This window comes from Poecilia formosa, unplaced genomic scaffold (genome assembly GCF_000485575.1).
Source record: "Poecilia formosa unplaced genomic scaffold, Poecilia_formosa-5.1.2 Scaffold16, whole genome shotgun sequence".
Classification (NCBI taxonomy): Eukaryota; Metazoa; Chordata; class Actinopteri; order Cyprinodontiformes; family Poeciliidae; genus Poecilia; species Poecilia formosa.
Window position 1 is genome coordinate 338,319 of NW_006799955.1, and position 25,873 is coordinate 364,191.

Below are 25,873 nucleotides of genomic sequence, written 5' to 3' on the forward strand. Positions count from 1 at the left end.
GCTAAATAAACCACCCTCTGTAGCGACGACAATGAATAATTAAATGCTGGATTAGCTTTGCACTGCTAATGGCCTCATTTATACTTTTATGTAAAAATCTTTCCATTATTAATGATAAAATATCTCCACATCTCTTGCTTAGTCTTAAATAAACCCTTTTTAAACTGAAAATGTTTGAGAGTTTTCTCATTGACATTCTTTTTTTCCTTGTGCTTCGTGGAAAATGTCTTCCCGTGTGCCATCAGTAAAAGGAAATGCTTCAAACATGACATCACTTCGACTGATTCGGATAGGAAAGTGTTTTGTTTTTAGTCCGTGTCAACAGAGAACAACAAAACATCCGAAAAAATGAGTACGAGTTGCATTCCTGACAGGCTCCGCCTCCACCGGATAAACCAAAGAGGGGAAGGTGCTGTTAATAGTGACCTGAATTAACAGAAGCTTATCATTGACTGAATCAAGCACAAAGCGCTAAAAGTGTTTTGAAGCAAATGTGAGCTGCAATCTAATCGGTCAGAATGGGGAGAGCAAAAGCTTTGAGCTCGACCCAGATCATTCAAACACTCCTTAATTTTCATTTTGCTAAAATTCACTTAATGAGCCGAAGCGAATCGTCTCTCCTCGACCTTGTCTCTGCACAATTCAAAGCCACTTTGAAGGTAAGCACAGCTCTATAAAACTGCAGCCACAGCAACACACCACAATATGTCTCTCAAAGAGTGTTTTACTATCTTTCTTAGAATCCCATGAGGCCCAGATTCTCTGTGGCGCCGTCCTACTCTGTCTCAGCTCCGCTTAAAGACGACATACATCATGTCTGCCCTCGAGGTAACGCACTCCAGGCTACCAGTGCTTCCATCATCCCGGTAGTAATGCAAGGAGCAGGCAAAAACCCATAAATGTCCAAATCCGCTAAGGCTGCCTGAGTAAATCAGTGGTGTTCTTTGTGGATTGACTCCCAGCAGAGAAGTTTATTAACACCGTAACCTCCCTGCTCCTTAAATCAATGCGACTTCCACACCCCTCCGAGAAACATTCAAACTATTCCAGTGGGGTGCAGCTGAGACTGGGGAAGGGGACAGAAGAAAACCCCGTGAAGAGGAGGAATGAAGAAATTATAGAACTTAAAACACTATCATTTATAAGACTGGAGTTAATTAAAGCTTTCCCATATTTTATTAACTCAGAGCTGTTTATTCTTGCATATACTGAGGTCCAGAAGTGTTGCTGATGATTTATCATGTGTGTCTCTGAATGCAGTTAATTGGCAGTAATTATTTGAAATATGCACACTCTCAAAAAAGCTTTCATGCTTCTTGAATTTTTTTGCAATCAAGATGTTAGCGTCTTGATTTGCAAGCCTTCGCATTTGTTTTTCACTGCTAGTGTTCCATGTCAGGTTCAGTCTTGAGTTGAGTCATCACAGTGTTTAATGGTGTTCTGTGTAAAAATCAGCATAGGTTCCATTAGATTGGAAATAGAGCAGCTTTGAATGTCAGCTATCAAGTCTTGTCACATTTTCCCTTGTATCTGTAGGTTTAATGGTTTCGTCCTGCTGGAAGTTTCACCTCTGCTCTGATCTGTTATGATGTTCTTTCTGCAATGACTTTCTTTTTACTGCTGCTCCACAAGGGCCACAACAGTGAAGCCCATGACTAATAGCTGTCATGTCATTCTCTCACTAGAGCTGTGGATCAGCTTTTTCCAGAGTCGACATGCTCTTGGCTGCCTTTCTGATTAATGCTCTCCTTGCCTGGCCTTTCGGTACAGTTTGACGGCCAAGAGATGTTTTGATCGGGTGACAGTTGTGCCATATTCTTTCCATTCTCACATTTAAAGAACGCTGAACCCGGATTTTGAAGCTGAGATATTGCGTTTGACACAAATGGCCTGTCTACTGTGTTTGTTGGTCTTCGTGTTACTATTTCTTCACTGATGTTCTCTAACAAACCACTGAGGCATTCACAGAACAACATAAACAGCTGTAGCCAAGAGGAAACTCTAGCAGTGCATAGAAGCATTACAAAACAAACCAAAGCAGAGAGAAAACGGAAGCCGAGACAAAACTGAAAAGTTTGGCAGTTTTCTGATTGTTACATCAACTAGAAATAGATGTTGTCATTGTATTTTATTCTTTATTCCAGATTATCAGATTTTTTTTTTTCACCAGTAGCTGTCGTTTTAATGGAGTTGTTTCTGCCAGGCCCATTCAAGCCTAAATAAAATTGAAAGAGGCACGAGTTGTTTGTGCATTATTTAGGCGCCATCTAGTGTTAAAAGAATAGTATTATCTAATTTTTAAAGCAGAAGTGTGGCGCAGAGGGAACATATAAATTTAACAAATAGTCATTAACGGTCAAAGTACAACCGGAAGTTGTCGTTTTACCTGAAAATTAAAAGTCTTAAGAAATAAATGGGCTGGAGGAAATGGATAGTTTGTTAATTATTAGATCTCCTATAGACAAGTAAAACATGTTGAAGAAGTATATGTCAGTTGTATTTGTTTGGGGTATAAAAATGTTAATAAAGTATCTGAAAAATCTATTATGACTGATGTTTCAAAAATAAAAGTATTAATCCACCACCAGAGCAGTTTATCTGCCTTCATCTCAACATATTCTTTGCATACTCACATGTTAAACTTTCTCTGAAGCCTTGTCTTTATCCTCCCAGGCAACTCCATCTTCAGCGTATTCACTATATCTCTCCCCCAAATCCAAATTATTTCAGTATTACCTCTCTAACTTTGCCTCAAAATCTGAGCTGTCTCTCTAATATGCTCATTACTTAGTTTGTACCACTGTCTTCAGACCATTCATCATAGCAGGTGTGTCTACCACTCGCCCCTATTTTCCATCACAAATCCACAGTGGGCCTTTGTGTCTGTCTGCTCCACACAGACTGTGCTCTTCTCCCTACAGGATACCTTCACATCAGGTTCACTTTCACCTTCTCCCACTACAGATCAAAATATCGCCGGTAGTCATCATACTGAATAGATTCATCCTTATTAAGTCCTATATAACACATCGGAACTTTCTTTCTATCTTTGTTGTAACTACATCTAAGCCTAACTTGTTTGGAGTTCTCACTCAATAATGTTTTGTTTCATATAGTTAAATTTATCAAGACAAGTGTTTTTAAATAATTGACCAGTGTAAAAGCATGTGAATAGACAAATGAAAAAAAAAGTCCTTTGTCTTTTAATATGTAATTACAAACTTTCTGTATGCACTTAAAATCTCAAATTAAAAATGAATAAACATGTTTTTTATTTGCTAATTCTACAGGACTTATGTTGAAAAAAAAACTTTATAGTGAACTACAGTAACATCTGAAAGTTGAAGATATAATGTCTCTGCATTTTTTTTCAAGCTTCCGCCTCAAATAATCTGACTTTTAAAGTTTCCACCTCAAATAACCTGATTTAAGTGCTAATTAGATTTTTTTTTAAAAAAGAAAAAGACATTTCTCCGTTTTAGACACGTTAATTAATTGCTTTTATTTTAAAGGTCCCAACCGGAAACTCTACCATGTTACGCTTAGCTAGACTCGCAGCTAGCGTGCCCCGGCTGCAGGCACGTCCCACCAACAGCAGGCACAGCATGGCATACAGTGCGAAGATAGGTCCGTCCATCCTGAGCAGCGACCTGTCCTGTTTGGGCAGCGAGTGTGTCCGGATGATGGAGTGCGGGGCGGACTATCTGCACCTGGACGTCATGGACGGGTCAGTTTGCCCCTGGCTGCATTAGCCAGCGTGCTAACTGCTAACAGGCTAAACACAAACTCTGAGAGCACAAGTTGGCTAATATCAGGAAGCTAAGTTAGAATAACAAATGTCATGTCCTGAAAACTCAGTTTTCATTATTTAACTGAAAACATTTAGAATATCTTGTTGTTGTTTTTTAAGCTTTAAGTCTTATATACTGACTTAAGGAGTTAAATCTCCCTTAGTTTACAGGAACTGCTTAACTTTACACCATTGGGAGATTGCTCAACAAGCTGTTATTGCTTACCTTTAAAGGCACTTTGTCCCCAACATCACATTCGGCCACCCCATGGTGGAGTGTCTGAGGAAGACTGTAGGCCAGGATCCTTTTTTCGGTGAGAAAGGATTCATTCCAAAATATGCGACAACACATGCTCTAAGTTATGAGCTGATTTAAGTCTGCTATGGCCTCTTTGCTCATTACTTTATTGACGTTTGCAGACATGCACATGATGGTGTCCCGGCCGGAGCAATGGGTGAAGCCCATGGCTGCAGCTGGAGCCAGCCAGTACACCTTCCATTTGGAGGCCACCACCAACCCTGGAAACCTCATCAAGGAGATAAGGGAGAGCGGCATGAAAGTGAATATTATACTAAAAAACAGACACTACAGCTTTGTTGCATGAATCATATCCTCAGTTGTGTTTTGTAACATTTTATTGTCCTTAACTGCCCACATTGGCTTTAAACTAGTTTCATTAAAATCAGTGATTCAATTCAAAAACAGAACTTTACACTGGCATAGATGACATCACAGTAGGTATAACCATAGACATAATATAACACTGTTGACACTATTCCTCTTCAGCAACCTCATCTGTGTGTTTTATCATGGCCAAATTGTCCAGAAATTTATAGTCTTGTCACATGCAGGTCAAATGTTTTGTTTTTCTTTTTCTTTTTTTTTGAAGGAGTAATTTGACTTATAACATGCAAATGAGCATGGAAAAAATACAGTTGGGTACATTGAAAAAAGTCTAAAGAACTGTGTTATACCCATAGACATAATAAATACAAACATATACTTGTCCATACTAAGTGTCCGCCAAGGTGGCGTCTCTGTAGTTCTAACTGGAAGCTCTGCCCTCCTCTGTAGGAACTGAGTGTTTTGCCATCTCTGTTGTTCTCTACATCTCTGCCCTCCTCAGTGTTCTATTGCTATGGTAGTTAATCCTTTCTGAAAACTGTCATGTGTGAGTGAGACACAGAGGTGGAATCGTACCTGTAAAGTCTCCCGTTCTTTCCGGGAAACTGCCGTGCTCCCGTATTAGTATTTTCCCGTAAATATCCCTTATTGTGCCGCCCCCCCAACCCTCAACTGTTAAGTTGCGTCACCCCCCACGTTCAATTTACCTTCTCTCCCTCCCCGCTTTTATGGCAGTCCAATACCCTCTGTTATTAGACTGCCTCACAATGCATTTAAATGCTCTCCTATGCATTGCTATGGCAGGCCCCAATTATTAAAAGATCTTCCGTGATAATTTTAAGTTAAATTGTTTTAAAATCCAAACTGGATCCCTCCATCTGAATGGCAAAATCTGAAATCTGTCTAAACTAATTCATCTACCATAGTGTTGGCTAATGCTAGCTGATGAGACCGAGGCTTGTGTCTGTTGTAGCAGTCACAAGATTATTCATTCATAATGAATTATTATTTTTTCAAATCTTTATATTTTGGAAAATCTTGCAGTAGAAATGTACACTTTATTACCCAACTGTGCAATTGTCGTCAGTTTTGTTAGCAGTGTTTTGACCCTAAAGTGGTTTAATATTTTTGTGGAAGAAATATGATGAGAAAAGAAAAGGAAAAAATATATATTTAGTCTCTCTCTGGTCTCAGTTCAAGTTCTGTTATATACCGTTTTAGCAGACATCACTTATTAATTAAATTATGCATCATAAAGGCTTTTTCACCTCTCACAATAAAACAAAATATCTATATTGTTTTGCTTGATGTTGTCATAGGTGGGATTGGCCATAAAGCCTGGTACTACAGTGGAAGAACTGGCACCTTGGGCCAATCAGGTCGACATGGCTCTGGTCATGACAGTGGAGCCTGGATTTGGAGGACAGAAGTTCATGGAGGACATGATGCCCAAGGTAAAGGAGAGAGAAATTAATATTTTGTAAAATATTGCCAACTATTATGGTTGGTAGGTGATCCGATTTTTAACTGTATACATGGCAAATGATCTTGAAAATGGCTGGTCATCAGTAAATGAACTCTGGCAGTGAAACCCAGTAACAATCAGTTTGTTTAAATGGATAATTCAGTGATTTAACTCTAGAAAATTTCAATACCACTCTAACCACCAGGGGAGATGTTTTAACTGTCAGAGGTGCTTTACGTATTACAAACGTGATATTTAAAAAGGCTTTTTTTGTTGTTGTTGTTTTTATGTTTAGCTTTATTAATTCTGAATAGAATAAAAGTTCATCAACAAAAAAAATGAGTCATGAGGTTAATACTACTTCAGGCTCAGAATTTAGATTGCAGACATATGCTTAAAATGCTAGCATTTTACAGCATTCACTGAAATTACTTTTTAGAAGGTATAAAATGTTGTTTTTTTGTTGTCTGTCCAGCATGTTTTTGAAAATTAATTGGTGATAATGCCATGTCTGAAGCCTCCATGCAACGCTTCATTTGATTCAGGTTAGACCAGAACTCTAAAATTACAATAAATAAACTAAGTAGTTGTAATTTGGTGGCTAGATGTATTTTTTCCTTGACAAAACTTTTCTCATAGGTACAAAAATGACCTCCACAAAACATTCAGTATTGCCCAACATACTGTTGGATATTCCAACTGCTCACAGCATGCAGCGAGGAGCTCTCCCTGCTCTACATTTTGTGATTTTTATGTTCATTTCTCCTGTCGTTTCGCTCCGCAGTCTTGTCTCTTTTATTTGCTTATCGCATCTTGGGAGTTTTCTGTGTTGAGCTGAAGACGTATTCAGGGTGGAATCATCCACAGAGCTCAGAGACGAATTTATTTTTGGGTCATAAAAGGTGCAGGAAGTTGCAGGAGGGGACTCATCTGTTCGCTGCCCCACCGGAATATTTCTCATCATATTTATCTTGGTCTTGTTTTTTTATCCAATAGTTACTGATTAATGACTTCATTCGCTTTGAATTCCTCCTGGCAGAGCAGCCCAATTCCCCTAATCTGAATCCTGCGCGTAGTGTTGGAGTCGTGCCAAAACTTATTTCATGTTATTTCTTTCATTTTTGCCTCATAATAGACTTTGCATTAGTCAAATTGTAGCCTGTAGTTAATAACCTACTGCAATTTGTTCATGCCTGTGTGTGTGTGTGTATATATATATATATATATATATATATATGTACAGTCTTCTGCGTTTCTCTGTCAGGCTGGTTTACAGGACGTGTCAATTATTCAAATTATATATTATTCAGTCATAAACCAACTCAGTAAACATTTATTGTGGTTTCTTGGGTCGTATGCGTTACAGTGTGGTTACCATAGCAACCTTCAACCAGCCAGCGGGACCACTCAGGGGGTAGCATTTTTTTAATGGTTTCCCCCCCTCGGCGTTTTTAGGTTTTCAGGGTCCAGACTCCAATATCTCACAATTGTAGAAATTATGAAGAGAGCAATTTTAGGAAAGGTCATAAAGTATTAAACTAGTATTCAATTTAAGATGGTTACTTGGAGTTAAAAACCTTTGGAGTTGTCAAATTGACTCTTGGGTAGTTCTGCTGTTAATGATGAGCTTGCTGAGAAAAAAAGTTTGATGAATTTGCATTCGTGAAATGACCTGGAGGAAAAGGATATTTTAATGATATAAGATACATTATTACTTAAGCACATAAGTAGAACCTGCTGTGCAGGTCCTGTATCACCAGATTACCATCATCACTGTAAAAACAAAAGTAGAGATTAGTCAGATTTTATCAATAAAGACTTAATCTGAACAGTTGGAATGCTAAAAACCTCTGACAGCTGAAGAAATATTCATTTTTCTTAGATGATCAAGGCAACAGTATGTTATTGAAGTTGATACTGATGGGATTTGGTTATGTTTAAGCTTCAGTATATTTACTCAGAAATCAAAGGTTAAATCACCTTAACTTTAGAAAATGATTTGGATTAAAAATAGTTGCACTTCTTTTTGTATACATCAACAAGAAGCCACTGCCACAGCTCTGCATATGCATTTTAGTACAAAGTGTGAACACGTATTCAGAGGTGTTCATTTGTAGCTGAATATAAGCTATGATGTGGTGTAAATTGTGATTGCTAGGAGATGAAATCATCTCCTGTGAACAGGAGTTGCTATGACTTGCAAACATGAACAGTGGAAGATGCTTCAGATGCCCAGCACTCACTGACCAGATGGTGTTGCAGAAATGACTGAAAGTTTTGAAATAAACTATTAGGGCTCTTAAAACTAAAGTAGTATAATTTTGGCAAATCTGTTGCAATCAACATTTTAAAAATGAATCACTTAATGCAAGTGCTTCAGTTTTAATTGCACCGGTTTAGATTGTCTTAAACCACACAGCTGCTTAAAATCTCCCATCACTCTTCAGAACTGTTTGATTTTTAACCCTGCTCCACTGGGCCCTCTGTCTTGCATGATTTTAGGTGTTCCTCTCGCTGCCACACACCTGATTTAAACAAATATTTGATTAACATGCTCCTGTGGCACTTGATGGACTCCCGAGGAGTTGATCCAATCAGTTGACCTGTGCTTTACTACTGTGTGTGTCACCCAGGTGAGCTGGCTGCGGAGTCAGTTTCCCTCCTTAGACATTGAAGTAGACGGAGGCGTGGGCCCCGACACTATTCACAAGTGTGCAGAGGTAAAGAATGCAGACATTATGAATGTATTAAGAAGCTTAGAAAATGTTTTGTAGTTTTCGTAATTTGGGCCTGTTCACCTTCGCCTCAGGCTGGAGCCAACATGATCGTGTCGGGCAGCGCCGTGATAGGCAGCGACGACCCTCGCTCTGTCATCGCGCTCCTGCGCACAGCGGTGGCCGAGGCGATCCAGAAGCGTTCCCTAGACCGCTGACGCTTCGTGTTCCTGAGAGTCCGCCCGCAGGGACGGTCCACCCGCGCCTCATAACACCAACAAGCCGCAGCAGCAGCTGCAGGAAGCTACTCAACATTGGACATTTGTGGGGAGGAATGGAGGTCGAGAGGTCACGGTCAAGGCAAGGGGCTTCTGTGTTTTTTTTTTTTTTTGCCAACACCCTTCACACAATCCGTGTGACGTGATTGAAGCTGCGTCGCGCTTGTTTTAGCTTCTCCTGCTAGAATCTTGGCGCAGGAACTACTCCAGGACCGGAGCTAACGTTCACACGCCAACAAACTCTGTAAGCATTCCAGAGCTCCGTCTTAAACCAAAATGACCCACGAAGCAGTTTTATTATGCCTTCACCTTAAGCGTCTGTTTTTCTTTTCTAACTGAGATCATGTTTTAAAGATTCCCAAAAAGGACGAGGGGTTCGTTCTCTGTCTTGGTTGAAATCACAAGGTACTGAATGTACTACTGAAAAATGCATCCTACAAAAATGTATTCCTGAAGATTTGTTTTGCAGATTAAAACTATCAAAAGTTTGTGGACCTACTGTAATATATTTATGTAATATACAGTCACAGCTACTTAGTTTCACTGATATAAAAACATTCATAGTAAATTGTTACAAATTATGCTTTTAATCACTTGTGCCAGTCCAGTCTTGTTCCAGTGTAAGGCTGGGTGTTCGAAAAAAAAAAAATGCAACAATGTATCTGGTAAGAAGATAAGAAAAAAATCTGCTAAAGTAAAAATGCATAACACCAGTCATTCAGTCATATTTAGAAACACACTTGTAAAGCAGTCTGTCTATTAATATATAATAAATTGACAACTTCAAGTTCACAGCGGATTATGAGGAAATCTTCCCTTCTTAAGATAGAATCAAGGGAGGAGGAAGATTTTCTTAAAAGAAGTACACAAGATGTCTGTTTCTTATGATGTAAGACGCAAATCACTGAAAACCATCAAGACAGCAGAAAGACCAGGATAAAACGATGTGTCTGTAGAAAAGGCCTCCAGGCCGAGTTTTAATCGGTTAAAGTTTAACCACAACGATTTAGGACAGCATTGGACATATTCCACTAAAAATGAAGATGTGCTTTCAGCTCATAGTGAAACTGGTGTTTATTAAACTTGCCACTGGATTCCTTTTGACGTATGCCACAGAGGGCTTTCTGGCTGACAATTCAGGGAAATTCAGCCTAATTAACTGAATAAGAAAAGCTTGAAAAATGAGCCTGTGGTTACGACTTGAGTGACAGTATTGTGCGATGACTAGGGAAATTGTCCAATAACAGATCTGATCTGTACAATAATACACAGTTCTCGGCCAATTCAGTGAAAGAGCATTTTTTTCTAAATCTACATATATTTTGAGTTTCTTCTGTCAGTGTTGTTCCTCGGGTAAACCATAATCAGATGTAAGGTTTATTTTTGAAAATAAATAAATAAAAATAAAAAAATATATACGAACTGGAAAATGTTAGGCTTTCAGAGACAGGAAGCGTTTAAGAAAAAACCTTTAGGAGGTCATAGTGTTAAGAAATCTACATAACATAGCCTTAACAAACACTCCAAAAGACTTTATTATGACACTAAGTTTAGTTAACTTTGTATTCCAAACACTGCTCCTGCAATTGTCAGAGTAAAGTTTTATGAGGACAGAGGAATTTTTATGATAAACTGTCCATTTAGATAAATGTCAAACATTGTGCTTTGAAGTAAAATTTTACTTCTGGGCGATAACTCAGTAAAACTAAATGTACTTGTTCATCTTGGTTTAGCTCTCAGGCTTTGTATACACTTCACCCTGATATTTAAATACATAATATATAGTATTTTGTTTTATAAATTTTGTGAAACCTTCTATCTGAGCGACGCTAAGAAAACGGTTTAGATAGGAGGACAACAGATTCAGTGTGGCGTTGATAATGAAAATGGTCCAAACACAAGGTAACCTGATGACATCACCATGTGGGCGGAGACTTTAACTGTCGTGTGTCGGTAAAAAGGAGAGAGATGACGGAAAATGATGCACTGACTGGGTAACACGGAATCAAAATCTGTGCCCACTTGGAGAAACCGCGTTGGCTAAACCCAACGGCCGAGAGCTGACGAACCTGAAGCAGCGTTTGACTCAGCCGGAGGTCCGCTTGTCCCGTTTCATCCAAGGCTGTTGGCTAACATCGAGTCTTGCTGAACTCAAAAGGCTTCCTCTTTTTGAATTTTGCCAAAATTTTTTTTTCCTTAGCTTCTCTCAGTTTGGAGAGATATTTAGAATCTAAATTACGCATTGGGAATCTTGAGTCTAGCTTTCAGATCGAAAGAGATATTAAAAGACTCGTAATCTTTAATTAGTCAAAAATATTGTGAATGTTTTATCTCATTTCCCTTATTAATTTTCCTGTCAGTGGTTAGATTTTATGTTTGTGTATTATTTATGTAACTGAAATATATTGTGATTATCTAATAAGATATCTATTAATTCTATATAAAACCATATCCAGTCAAGTCATTCAATTTCAATTGATAATATATTCTCATACGATTTTCCTCTCAGTCTTTTATATGACGTATGTATTTCAGAGAATTTTACCCTCCAGAAAGTCTTGATTGATCTTTCAGACTGATGAAAAAAACAATATATTTAATTGAATGAGGAATATATGATTTTTAATATGTAAATGTAGTTAAATATCATGTCAACAGCTAGACTTAAGGATCCACCATCAAATAAAGCCGTTTCCTTATGATTTATTCCCTAATCTAAAAACCTAAATAGTTTTAGTAGTAGGTTTTTTTGGGGGGTTTTTTTCCCCAAAATCTGTGTTCATGACTTTTCATTGTTCATACACTAGATGGCAACTTTGGACAAAAACTGACGGAACAAACCCCTATGTGAAGAATTATGGTTAAACTGTGAGGGTTTGCTATAAATTTGTGAATATGAGCAAATGCTTTACACTCGTTTTACACTGAAACCAAGTTTCTGTGATGCATAATACATCCAGACTTTCTGGAAGAAACATCATTACTACGAGTTCAACAGAGACCTTGGACATACAATAATCCTTTTTTTTTTATTTTGTTGCTGAAAATAGCAAAAAAAAAAAAAAAAAATCAGCTCATTGCTCAAGTGCTGTTTGATCCCTTTTCTCTCAGAAACATTTGTCACTTTTTCAATCAATGCATCTTTTTAGTTGGGTGGAATATTGAGCAGTGTCCAATCCAACTTTTTGGACAGTATGTTTTTTTGTTTTTTTTTAATGGATTAATTGGTTTACATACACTTAGTTGGGCAATCCCCTCCACTTGAAGACAGACAGACAGACATAAAACATGTCTATTGTCTCTCTCGTCTCTGGACGTATCCCTCCTGTCAGTGAAAATCACCCACTACATGCTTCAAACCGCAAGCAGCTCTCTCAATAATTCAGCGCATGACTTGGAGGCAATTCGCAGGCCCCCTGAAATATTGATGCCGAAAATCTGTATTTTCATTTCAAAGTCACACTTAATGGCAGATAATGTTACCCTCCTTGCTTGTTTTATCTTTGAATGTGTGTGTTTACTTTATATGCGTACCGGCTCAAATTGAATGTGCGCGTGCAACAATAGAGTCTGAGTTCGATGCATGAATTTGTGAGCGTTGTGTGAATCTCCAGTGACAGATTTCTGCTCTAATAGATGACGACAAGCGTTTTGTGTGCTGGTGTCATCGCTGCCTTGCAAAGACAGGAAGACAATCCGTGCAGGGGGTAGCTGTCAGCGCTTACACATGTTCCAGGCTACTTAACCCATGTTGCAGTCTTATTTGTTATGTGACAGGTGTTATTTCTCTCCAGATTGTCTTAAGCTGTTTTCACTTGCTGATTTGGACCACGCACTGGTTGAATCAAAGTTTGGTCAGGAAACACTTCCTCCTCTGGCGCCATGACAACTGCATGCAGACGCTGTGTTATCGAAAATGAAAGAAATGGCAGTGGATCAGAGTGCTCAAAAGATCAAACAATCCTTGGATTTTTTAACTTCTTACATGTGATTTGCCTTGCAAAAGTGTATTTTTAGGGCCTTTTCTCATTTTTCTTGTACACCCGCAGAAATTTAATGCATTTTATTGGGGTTTTATTTCATAGGTCAACACAAGGAAATGCAACATTTTAATGATGTTCTCTGAAAGTGTGCAAAAACTTGTAGAAAAGCTGCAAGTCTTTTTGAGGTATGTCTCCACCAGCAATGACGGTACTTTGCCGTCAGATTGGATTGAGATAATCGGTAAATATGTATTTTTAAGATTGCAACAGATTCTTAATTGAACTATTGGGCCATTGACCTACTTTAAGGTGATCCCCAGGCCTGGTCTAGAGCTTTTTGAACAAGTTTTCTTCCATAATTGCTCAGTATTCATCTTCCCTTTTATTCTGACCAGCTGTTTCCATCTTTGCTAAAGACAAAATTTTTGGCCCATTTTTTGCTGCAAATTTAAAAAATTAAACTCGCATTGGAAGGAGAGCATCTATGATCATCAGTTTTTTTTTTTCTTTCCAAGTGTTTGACACAGATTGAGAGATGGTGGAGTTTTTATTGAATGTGTGTTTTTCAGAGGCACTTCTCTGCCACCTGCTCTTGCAGTACATGGAAAATGACCAGTTGCTCTTAATCTAAACTCTTATCTTAATGGTAGTGGAGGTGATAGTATTTGTAAAGTTTTTTTTTTTTTTTTTAATTTATCTAACAGGATTTAGTATGGCTGAACTTCTGAAAGACTCACTCATCATGCATTATTCTGTGAGAACATCAAGGAAATCACTTGCGGTGAAGGATGTTCTAGTACTCCTGAAATTATGGAGATGGAATGTTACACTTTCTACAAACACCTTAATGTGACATTTAAAAGACAATGTAATATCTAAAACAACCTGCAGATATTTGAAATTATTTCCAATCTGCAGGATTTTATTACTCATAAATGTAAAAGAGTGGGGCATTTCCATGGCTTGTTAAAAATCATCATGCATACTATCTCTTCAGCTGTGAGTAGAGAAAAGTCATTGTTTATAACTAGTTCTGGCAAGTCTAGTAAAAGTTAAAATCAGAGCTTGCAGGAAATAAAATTATACTCTTTTTGTATGGCTTGCAGCTTAAGAAAGTCTGCACTGGTGTCAGTCCATCAGTCCATTTTCAGGTGATGGCCTGAAAATGGCCATCACCATTTGATGTTTGAAAAGGTGATGTTTGAAAAGTGTTTTACCTTTTGTTTTTCATGAGTGTTTAGAGTAAAGGGTGCCGATAAATGCCTAACAAACCTGTACATTTTTTTATTTATAAAAAGCTGAAAGCCATCCATCACTCTCCTTCTATTTCAGTCTGCAAAAAATAAATCTAATGAAATTTGTGTCCGTAATGTGATGGAATTGGAGAAGGTTAACAGTGAAAGTAAATGCTTTTTCAAGGCAGTATATTTCTCGGCACACAGCTAAAAAAAACAAAAAAAACAAAACAAAACAGGTGAAACAGGTAAACATGCTAGAAAATGTGTGTACACAAAAGTACAAAAAATAATTCAGACAGCCGTCATGCGGTATTTTTGATTTTCAAAGGATTGCTTCGAGGGAGCATCTCGGTTTCAAACGGAGGTGTGTGCCGTTTTTTTTAAAGTCAGTACCAGAGGGTATTCAAGCACACAGCGACGCAGGTCAGATCACTGAACAGCCAGTCTTAATGGACTGCACGGTTGACTCATCATGACAGAGAGCTGCTTTATGCCCGGTTTGAGCAGAGATGAAACACACATCACGAAATTTTACCCCAGGCCCTCAAGCATGAAGAAACCACATTTTGTTTTCAAATGCATAATGATGAGGCATGCAGGGGCTTAAGGACTTTGGAAGTCTTACTGAGGTCAATATTACCTGATAACAAGTGGGATCAACACGATTTATTTTGCAGCTTGAAAAAAATTAAAATCTCGCATAGAAACAAAGTTGATGGCTTACAAATTTTAAGTGTGAGTTCAAAAACACCTATAGGAGGTATAGCTCACAATGGAGTTGTTCTGCTCCACTGTCAAACCAGCTAATCTTGCACATTTTGACGTTTTCTGCAACTTTACTGAAATAGTCAGTGAGAGTTCGCACCTGAACTAGTCTAACAAGTCCTGAGGACCAAATAAAAGTTAAAACAAACTTTCTGCAACAAGGTCGAACTCAAGTTGCTTTTGAGCTTTTGTTGTTCAAATTTTACTGGTGAGCAAAGGACACATTCAAATACATACAAACTAATTCAAATATCATCAGTGAAGACTGACAGGAGAAGACGTTTGTGAAATCAAGATGCACATGGCGAAGATTTTGCAGTGGCCCTCTGACCAAAACATGATTTGGCATCAGTAGATAAATATCTTAAAAGTTGTACATTCTAGAAGGTTCGAGAATCTCTCATACTAATGCAGAAATGAACAAAAAAAAAAAACACCACTCTTTTGTTTATCCATGAGGTGAATCCATATCTTGCACATAATTAGATCTTTCAAAAGATGCATGTCAGTAAATTGGAATATAATTGAAAAGTTACTTCACTTCAATAAGTCCATTCAAAAAGAGAAACTCCCCCCTCGGCCCCCTTTTGATGATTAAGGCTTACAGAATATGAAAATCGAAAGCTAATTTCTCTGAATATTATATAAAACCGCTTCTTTTATCTCCGACACAATCCCTGGGAAGAGCTGACACTTGTCCAGCAGACAATGTTTAACACCCTCCACTGCCAAACAAGCTGGCTGTTCACAGAGAGCTGCATACAAGCATATTAAGAAAAAAAGGTGTGTTAGAAAATTAGCTCAAAAGCAGAAGGAATAAAATAAGCTTTGAGAGGATTGTGAAGCAAAGCACATTAAAGAGCCGGGGGGGATATTTGGAATGTGTGGACTGCAGCCAGGATCAGGGCTTGCATAGCTGCTAAACACACATCCAGGGCATGGGAAACCCTGTTTTTCTTCAGCCACTCCTGAACTGTAGACATCAAACTACTTGCAGAGGCCAAAGAGAAAAAAATGACTGGACTCCTGATCAGTGGTTAGATAAAATTCACCTTTAAGGTAGATTTCTGAGTCTGGAGAATCACAGAATCCAAGTTGTCTGAGATCCCAAAAAGTTTTCCACAGTCAGTGATGACTTGGGGAGCAATGTCATCTGCTGGTGTTTGTCCGCTGTGTTTTCTGACGTCCAATCTTAGCGCAGCTGTCTACCAGGAAATTGAAAGTCTCATCTGTTTTCAAACTTTGATGAATTCTAACTTCTAATACTTGGTTCAGTGATCATTGTGTCACTTTGCTTGATTCTTGCCTGACCTGATTGGCTGTCAATCGACAGTCATCAAAATGAATTAAAAGCAGAAATGAACACTTAAAATCTATCCTTGTCATGTGTGCAGTGAATGCACAGAGAATATGACTTGACAAGAAAAAAAAAAACAAAAAAAAAACTTTTTGATGAAGTTCCAGTCAATAGAGATGCAGCTACAGATGGTATATTTTGTGTTCAAACTAGCCTAACTTATCAAAATCTTCTATCAAAAGCTTGACAGCAAAATGTCTGAAATTGTGCAGCTTCAGAACAACAATGCTACTTTGATGTTTTATTCACAGAGAACAGTTAGACAATACAACCAACATCATCAGAATGTGTAGATTTAAATTTTTCTCTCCTAATTTGATCCTTAAAGAAGTCAAAAGAAATATATGAACAAACAAAAAATGATTTCATAAAATAAGCAGTAATAAAGTAAGAGTGGAAGAGGGAATTAGCAAGCATATGGTATTTATTTGTGTTCATAAAGCCGACAGATGAAAACATAAGTAGTTCTCCTTTTTGTGTGTCTTTGCAGTCATATTTTAAAGCAAATTCACGTAACATGTTTCAAGTGATCCCATTTGGAAACAAGGCCATCTTTGAATTGCTCTGCTACTCGAGCTAGAATTTTAACCTGGGATGCCCAAACATTTGCTGTATAGCACAAGCTGTCAGATCCCAAAAATGTTTAAAGAAGCTGCCTCTCACTGGGGAACGTGTATTGTTTTTGTCTCCTTCTCTCTCTCTCTCTCTCTCTTCTCTTCTTCTTCACTCTCTCCTGCCATTTATTTTGTCGAGTTTATTCCCCGCTGCATTCTCTTAGCCTCAGTGATGCTTCCTTTCCTCCTTTCTGGGATGGTAATATAGCAGGATTAAATCTTTCCGCTTATGTACTCATTCTTAGCACTAAAAGCACACAAGAGAAGTTGTTTTCCATGTTCCTGTTGATTGGTAATTACTGTGGGGCCCCCCTAGGAAAACAAAACACTCACTGTTGTTATGAAGAAAGGCCTCATCTGATAGTTTTCTTTGTCTTATTAACAATTAAAAATAAATTGCGAAGATAATATTACAGAAAATCTTTTTCATTTGCCCTGAAGTGAGATGGGCTGCAGTAAAGCACAGATGGTATATGTGGTGGGCAACAGTAGTTGAAGCGTTGTGGGGTAGGAGGGTACCGGGGACTGGGGGTGACGGGGAGGGGGGTTGAGAGGAAGCCTGATCAGCTGAGCTGCCTCCCGTTTCTGTTGACTTAAATAAGAAATGCTGAAAGGCACACTGAGCTGCTTATATTATGAGCTTACTGTGTCATTTCTGGAGGGTTTGCCTTTACTAAAGTTATTATAGCAGCAGCAAACAGTCTGGGCTGGGGTGGATTAAGGCAAATGAAAGATTGGGCTCAGTCTCTTTAAACAGACAGTGTATCAAAAACTTGTCAAAAAAATAGTCAAACTTGAAACCTTGTTGATCACAGGGGCATCGTTTCAGGTCTAAGAACATCAGCTGATTCTGATGGATGCCTGGTTAGCGTTTTATAAGACGAACCATGTTTATCATTTATTCAAGTCATATCAGACATTTTCCAGAAAATGTAGACGTATATAATGCTGGTTAGAACCTCATATGCAGTGACATTAAGGACAATGCCATATTGTTTTTGATACTTATGTTCCATTTGATACTTGGTTCCGCTCTTGCATTCAGAAGTGCCTTAAATCTTTGTGACGTATATTCAACAAGGCCACAGAAACATTTCAGATGTTTCGGTCCACATTGATGTGACAGCGTTAAACTGTTGCATCGGATTTGTAGGTGCCACATCCCTGATGAAGGTCTCCTGTTCTGCTAGACTCCAAGGTTCTCTATTGAATTGAGATCTGGTGAATAAGGGTTCTATCTCTATGTTCCTGTGCAAATTTTGACACTTTCGGATAAATAATTTTAAAGTGATGGTTGTCGGTGCCACCATTTAAGTACAAATTGTACTTAAATCTGGTGAGTGTTTGCATCTAAAACAGCCAGGAGTACCCAAAACCAGTCCTTGGGAGCTTTTAGATGCATCCCTTCGTCAAATCAGGTGAAGATGCTGTGTTTAGAGATCAGTGAGGATTCTACGTTCGACTCTAAGATCCCTCGAGATCAGTGCACAAATCTGTACTTTTTGATACCTGATTGAAATAAAATCCTCTTGTGTTCAACAAAACAGAATCTTTTCCTGGGGCATTTTCACAATGCCAAGGTGACTAGCCCCAACGCACAACATAACATCATATCTCAGTGCAGTTCAAAACTGTATATGAACAAAACTTATAAGCTTTTTAATCTTAGTGCTTTGGTTTCGTGGCCATAAAATCCAGTGATTTCGTTTTAGCTCCTTCCAAATAAGACACAACTGTAAAGGCTGCTGGGTGTCAAAGTCTCCGACAGCTCATCAAAACAAGACATCGTATTTCATTTTGTCAGGGATGCTGATACTGATCATCGACATATGCCTTAACAGAGACCCTTTTGTCATGGGTCTCACAAACCATTTCCCTCAAAACTCTAATTGCAGATGGTCAAACAGTTTATCAGAACAGCATTTGGTGAGTTTCAATTGTTATTATTGAAAGGAATGATACAAGTTTATAAAAGATCAAAAGGCAGCAAAAATTTCCAGCAAACCCTAGTCAACACACTTACGTAGTTACTTTAAACAACATGGGACAGTAAATGACTTGTCTTTGTCTATCCACAGTCCAATGGAGCGTAGGAAATGAAGACGAAGATGCAGTCAGACATTCAAAACTGAGAAGATGACACATTCCAGAGTCACGCTTGGCATCTGTGTCACGTTGTTTTTCCTCCATTATCCCATCCCTTTAGGAAACTAGCTCCGAGTCTCGAGGCAATACTTCTTAATGAGAAAAGGGAACATGAGCACAGATTCTTATTTCCTTTCATCTTTGAAGGAAATGTTAAACCCATTTTGAGAAAGCTACACATCTTTCAAACTTTTCAACATTTAAATGGGATGTTTAGAAAAAAAGAAAGAAAAACCCTAACAACTACTTTGTTCTAACTCACCGTGCATCCCAAGCGCACAGTTGATTGTTCTTACGTTCTGTTACTTTACAACCAAAAACATTTCTCTATAGGCAGAAAGCACAACATGTTTCTTCGCGTATTTATCTATTTTACCAACGGCAGCTGTTTGACACTGCTGAACAAATTAATCCCCATGTCATGATGCTGTCACTCATGTTTCACTGTGGGGATAGTCTGCACACAAAGCATTTTACAAGCATGCTAAAAATAGCATTTTTGTTCACATGATTGGTGTATGACTTACATGGTTGGGCTAAATTTAAGCAAGACTTTTACTTTGTTTCCTTTCTTTTTAACACAAATTTTTCTCTTTGCTGCTTTTTCAAAAAAGCGACTGAACAACTTAGTTGATGGAACAAGGGCTAAAGTGAAAATACCTCAAAGAAATCAGAGAAATAAGGAAAAGGTTAATCACAGCTGTTGACATGAAGCTGGTTTCAGGGTTGATCAAAGTAAAGTTAAAATTAAAGCTGGAATTTCATCTATAGCAAATTTTTACATTTTTAAATTTCTTAAACTCATTACATTAATGTCCTGCGGTTCTAAAAACAATAAAATTACAGTTGATTCAATTTACTGAATCATGATGACAAACTACAAGCAATTTGAGCAAAGAAAATCTACTGGTGTCAAAGAGATTTCACCAATGTGGAGATGTGACAAAACAAATGAAACAATAAATGCCTAGGACCGTCAATTAGCAAATCTCCAGGCTCTTTCTGACCCTCAGAGATTTGAGACTAAATGCCGACGTCCCAGCAGGAAACATGAGGAAACCTTTGCATCAGTTTACTCTGTGTTAGGCAGAACCAGTATTTTGTTGATTAAATATGGATGGGTTGAGAATATTTCGCTGTGCGTGTTTGTTAAAATTTAACATATTTTCAATTCACCACAAAGAATGTGTGACCCTCTGCTTTTTTGTCGTTGTGGATTATTTTTGTTACTGAAAGTCATTTCAATTTTAAAGCAACTAGCCAGAGTTTTCTGTAAAATCAATTCAACTTAGCTCAGATTCAACTTGTCACCCATCAAACATGTCATGATAATGTCCTTGTTTACTTTTTTTCTTGTCAATTGTTAAGTCTAGACAAAATCCCAAAGACAATATTTCTCATGTATAAGCCTCTAATGAAGTCACAAAAGGCAAGTAGCAACTGGTTGTAGATTTATTTATTTATTTATTTTTTTAAATAATGTAGAATAATATTTTTCTAGTTCCTTCTTCAGTATTTGCATATTTTAATCAAATCACCCTTTTAAACAGGTGTATTTATGTTCCATACAGATTTAGCCAATACTGAGTCACATGTGAGAATACTGTATGGGCTGCTTTTTTGAGTTGGAAGAATAAACAGATGGAAACTTTTAGAAATGCCAGCAGAAAACCACATTTACTTATTTTATGTCTGGGGGAAAAAAAGGCGCAAAAACCAAACAGATGAATAAAAAGCAACATGAACTGATTTCTTGCAGTTAATCGTCACAATTTCGCTTCAGATTCACCATGTATTTCACTACCCATTGGGAGACACCGGAGTCAAACTTTGGCTCAAACGCATAAAGCTGAACTCAAATCCAACTCAAATTCCTTAGCTTTGTATGAAAATCCACAGAAAAGCCAAAGCAGTTTTCCTTTTCCTTCAGTGCGCTGTTTAAAACCTTATTACTTTCTGAAATTACAAAGTGAAAATTCTCAGTTCTTTATATTCTCTAATAAAATATCCAACAGGATAGTATCTTTAACTAACAAACGCTTCACTACACGTACTATGTTGATTGTGTTTTCCGACATAATCTACAAGGATGGCACGGCAAAAGAGATTTCTGCCCGCCGCTGTTACGTCCTCGCCAGATTGTAGGGCCATTTCTCTCAGAACAGTTTGTCTTTAATCATCACCAGAGAACCTTGGGTATTGCTTGAAACATGTACATTACGGTTTATTCATCAGGAGTGCTTCTCTGTGGTTTGACTCAGCCTTACATCACTCAGTGAGTCACTCCCGTACAAAGCAGTGTGGTATCATACTGTGGGTAGTGCAACAAGCTGTGCACACAGGCCTCAACCAGCAGTCACACTTCACTTGCTGATAATTTTGCCGCTCTGCCTCGTGCATCTCTAAGAACAAAGCAGCCCATCTGTCTCGCTGACGTGCAATGTGAGGGGGGTCAGCGCGTTTTGGAACCCAAAACGATATTAACTTTACATTTATCATAGGCAGTCCACTGCACAGAGTAAGCAGGGGGAGTCACCCGTCGAAACGCCTTCACCACATTCCCTCTCGTTTCGAAGTAAATTAGGCTCCCGTTGCCTGTCTGCTATACTGCCGTTTCGGATTGCTGAGCACTGTCTATGGGAGTGTGCCCTCTGGTGACTGCGTCCTCAGCAAGAAGAACTGTGGATTTGTGAGCATTGCTTACTTTTATGCAAATCTTCTTTCCTCAGAGGGGGTGGGCTTTAAAAAAAAATGGAGGCAGAGCAAAAAAGAAAAAAAAAAATCAGCCAGAAAGTGAAAGGGAGAGAGAGCTCTTGCATTTTCTGAAGATGTGACATCTTAGTCTCAAAAAAAAAAAAAAAAATCTGTAGCGTGTTAGCAGATGCTATTTCTGAGTATAGGTTTCTTTCAGATTGGAGAGCACGATGAGTCCAAGCTAAAGCACATGTAATTCAACTTAAATGGATAAAAGAACCCGAAAAAGAGCCATAAGGTGAGCGGTAGTTGCGGTGAATGAGGTTTCCCACTGTGATTCATTGTCTTACCCATGCTGATTACAGTGCAGGCCATGTTTAGCGGCACCGCAGGCAAAGAGATGTAAAATACCTTAAATCATATTTTTACTGCAGTAGAATAATCTCATTGAAACACTTGGAAAATGTAACCTTCAATTTACATTTTTTATTTTATTTTTTTCAGTAGGGAAAATTTTACTTGCAGTTATTTATACGTTACTGCGGAAATTAATTTCACTGAAGAACGTTTCTTATGTATCCCTTTTAGAGTAAATTCATCATAGTTTCTTGGAATTAGGGATTCATTACTCTGTTTCCCTGAAGTATGAATATGATAAGACACAGAGGCACATTCCTCTGAGTCACTGGCTGCAAGGCTGGAAGAAGACCAGATTTTACTGCCACCATACTGAGTGAGGTAAAAGCAGTGGTGGAATCTCCACATAAGTGTGAAAACTCGTGGTTACCAAGTCTCGGGTAAGCACAAGCTACCTGAGACTTGTAATCAGGTTATCAAAGCTGCTGTTAGACTGTTTTCTAACTTCTCATATTTGCTGGTGTATCAAATAACCTTTAACATCCTTGCCATTTTTATTGTACCAATATTTGCATGTTTTTTTAAGATGGGAGGTGTGGGGGTGGGCCATAATTTAGCATTTTATTGCTTCAGGACAGGATGCATTACTTTTACTGCGACGTCAGAAGCTTTTTCGTGCTATATTTAGGGATCAACTTACCATCTGAGACTTCAAGTTTAATGTTCCAAATGATTATTAATAGCTTTAACCAGAAAGTGTTGAAATTTGTTATTAAAAAGTTTCAGTTATCAGGCATGATGGATTTTATCCTGACAAAAAACCCCTTCGGAGTTCAACAACAAATCAGAATGAGACACAGACGGTTATACCTTTTAACGATGTCAAGTCTTGGTCTATCCAGACTGACATAAGGAGAATTGACAAATCAGTTTGCTACAGCAGGAATTTTCGTGTTTTGTGAAGAAAAAAAATAACATGTTTTGCTTTGCGTCTGCTGCTTTGGAAACAGATCGGTCAGCTGTGCATTTTAACATCTCCTTATCGGCGCAGACCCTTGGTGTGACCCTCAGATCAAGTTATTATTGAGTAACTGCTGACATAAATATGTGACTTACATAACTTTTGTATCTTCATTTGACACGGCTGAGATGGAAATGAAGTTTTGTATGAGGTGTTGTCCAATGCATAGCAAGAGGGAGCTGGAGAGGATGTAACCATAGGCAGTGTAGTTGCGTCCAACACAACTGAAATGTAAGGCAGGTAAGGAGCAGTGTGATGGAGGTATAAAATGGCATGCTATTCACTGAATGCCGTTTTAAAAGCTCACTAGCTGCAAGTTGAAAGTGCAGCAGAAAAAGTTTCAACAGCCTTGAGAGCCTAGGTGCATATCGCCCAACTCCACTGAAACACACGGCACCGTATAATGGACGTATTACACAGAGCTTTTCACCACAAACACTCCAAGTGAGTGTCTCCTAAAACAAAGGTTAACTTTGTGGAAAAACACCTCATGCCCACTTTTAAGCATGGTGGAAGATGTGTGATCATGTGGCGCTGCTTTTTTCCTTGAACCTTGTTCGAGTGCATGACATGAATATGTTTCGCCCCCCACTTAATGCTCACATTATTCTGTAAACACTGGATTTTTCTAGCATTTTCAGTGACAGCCAGTGCAGTAAAAGAGGGATTTATTAAAAGTGTGCTTCCCACACTTTTAACTGTGCCTATAAACGTGACAGCCACTGCTAGCGCATAGCGTATAAGTGAATATCAATTCAAAGTTGCTGTAAATATTACACGTAGATAATGGTGTTTGAGGCGAAAAACCCACAAAAGCAAAACAGTAGACGACGAGTTTTCACACCATTAACCATTGAATGTATGGGTTTGAGCAGAGCTGGGGGATTGAAAATACTGCTAGCGGCACATTAACTTTTGTGAGAAAACTCCATCCACACACTGTTTTAAAAATCACTCTCAAAATAAAGCCAAATAAAACACAAAGATGCATCAAATTAGTTAACTGAATGTACCTTTGTTGAATAGACCCAACAGATCATATCAAGTCATGCTTTTTTTTTTTTTTTTTTACACCAAAATATGAAAGCTTTTCAGCCATGAAAATAAGGCTACAACACCGCCTGGAGGAATCTCAGGAGGCAGCTGTGGATGGTATTCATATCATTACCAAAAAAAAAAAAAAAGAACTCTGTCTGTACAGACCCAGTGACAGTGGTAGCATCGTGACATCACACCTCAGCCGCATTCTCTCCTTCCTGGCACAAATCTGAGGAGATGAAATGAATTTTACATGAACTCTGAGGGATTTCAGAGCCGCAGCTGAAGCAGCTGTTCTGACTGTGGCACAGTTTAACCAAACTGCATCTCTGGGAATGTTTAAAATTTATGGAAGGCAGCTAGTCAACCAACAAATACGCTTTATGTAATTATTTTTCACATCAGCTTTCACTCAGCATTCCTTGCCAGTGCAAGTCAATAACGCTTCTGTAAAGCTGTCAAACAACAGTAAAAACAAATTGAGCAAATGTTCCCAGAGACTTTAAAATGCAACGTCTGACTGTTCTCTGGCTGGTTCCAGATATTTATACACCCTTTATCGCAGTTCTATTTACTGATATTCTGAGTCATTTCATCTGTGAAGTTGAGATAATGCTACAATAGACAGAATACTAATATTTGTGGTGAACAGAATAACATGGTACTGAAATTAGACACATGCACATTTTGTCGACGCATACATCGCAGATGTGAGGAAATTTCTGTCATTGTGCATTTGTCAAAATGTGTATTACTCGAGATGTACAGCCTTAAAGAGCCATTGTTCTTTCACATATATCAAAGGATGAACATATTGGCTCTTCATAATAAGGAGCCCTGCAGGAGGGCAATGTGGGCCGCAGGCACCCGGCATGCCTTTATTTTCTCTTGCACAGACCTATTTTCAAATACGATGGGGAAAAAGATGGATCTATCTTTTTCATATAAGGAAAAACTAAAGATTAAAACATACATGAAAAACGCATGAAAAATATGCACTCTGTTAATACAATGAAATATTAAAATGACAAATAACAAAAGCATCTTAATAGTAATAGCAAAGAACAAAATCGATTACAGTTATGGATGCATAAAAATTCTCAGTAAATTAGGTAAATTAATGCAAGGGGAAAAAATATAATTTACTCTTAGTCTTATGTCTTATTTATGATGAAATTTAAAATAAAATAAGATTAAGGACAGTGAAATCTTTTAATACACTCTTCGACTCAAATTCAAGCAAAACTGAAACCCAGATAGCGCAATAGAATTATTTCTCTAAAACAACATAGACAAATTCTAAATACAGTTTTTAAACACTTAATTTTCTTTTAATTGTGATTTTCATTCATTTTCAGGTCTGAGGGTTGCGCATTCTCAAGGTGAGCAACATAATGAAATACAAGGATCCTCATATGTTTTAGTTCACACAGCAGGGAAAGCTAACAGCCCGTGTCCAGAAGGCCTGGGCTTTCTGGAGGGTTCGTAACATAAGAAGAGTTCCATCAAATAAGACGGATTAACACCATTGAAAGCTTTGTGAACCAGTATAAGATCTGGAAATTAATCTTGAAGATCAAAGATGGCCACTGTAGGGACCAACATGATGTGTGCTCTTGTTTTTCTGTTTTTTTGTATTCAACATAACATTTTATCTGAAAGCCATTGTGCCTTTTGAAAAATATTATCACCACATCTGTTTCATCACTGTTTTACGGAAAGTGTTTTTAAAACCATATAATATGGACTTATCACTGAGTTTTCCTCATCTAGCTTGAAAAATAAGTTT

At 38.1% G+C, this 25,873-nt stretch overlaps 1 protein-coding gene and 1 long non-coding RNA gene across 2 annotated transcripts; one reads left to right on the forward strand and one right to left on the reverse strand.

The window, feature by feature from the left end:
- Positions 1-3,513: 3,513 nt before the first annotated feature.
- Positions 3,514-9,360, forward strand: rpe (ribulose-5-phosphate-3-epimerase). Its single transcript, XM_007546362.2, has 6 exons — positions 3,514-3,727; positions 4,025-4,104; positions 4,211-4,350; positions 5,735-5,869; positions 8,514-8,600; positions 8,690-9,360. The coding sequence occupies exons 1-6, from the start codon at positions 3,534-3,536 to the stop codon at positions 8,810-8,812; spliced, it is 759 nt and encodes a 252-aa protein (XP_007546424.1). The 5' UTR covers positions 3,514-3,533; the 3' UTR covers positions 8,813-9,360.
- Positions 8,976-25,361, reverse strand: LOC107835621 (uncharacterized). Its single transcript, XR_001661429.1, has 2 exons — positions 25,306-25,361; positions 8,976-9,060 (listed from the first exon to the last, which is right to left on the reverse strand). It is a non-coding gene; the product is annotated as an uncharacterized LOC107835621 (long non-coding RNA).
- Positions 25,362-25,873: the final 512 nt, after the last annotated feature.

Excerpts from the sequence above, each read along its gene's own strand:
- rpe (XM_007546362.2), top strand. The coding sequence starts at position 3,534 with ATGTTACGCTTAGCTAGACTCGCAGCTAGCGTGCCCCGGCTGCAGGCA. Across the intron at positions 4,351-5,734 it reads TAAGGGAGAGCGGCATGAAA|GTGGGATTGGCCATAAAGCC; the intron begins GTGAATATTATA and ends ATGTTGTCATAG. Across the intron at positions 8,601-8,689 it reads CTATTCACAAGTGTGCAGAG|GCTGGAGCCAACATGATCGT; the intron begins GTAAAGAATGCA and ends CCTTCGCCTCAG.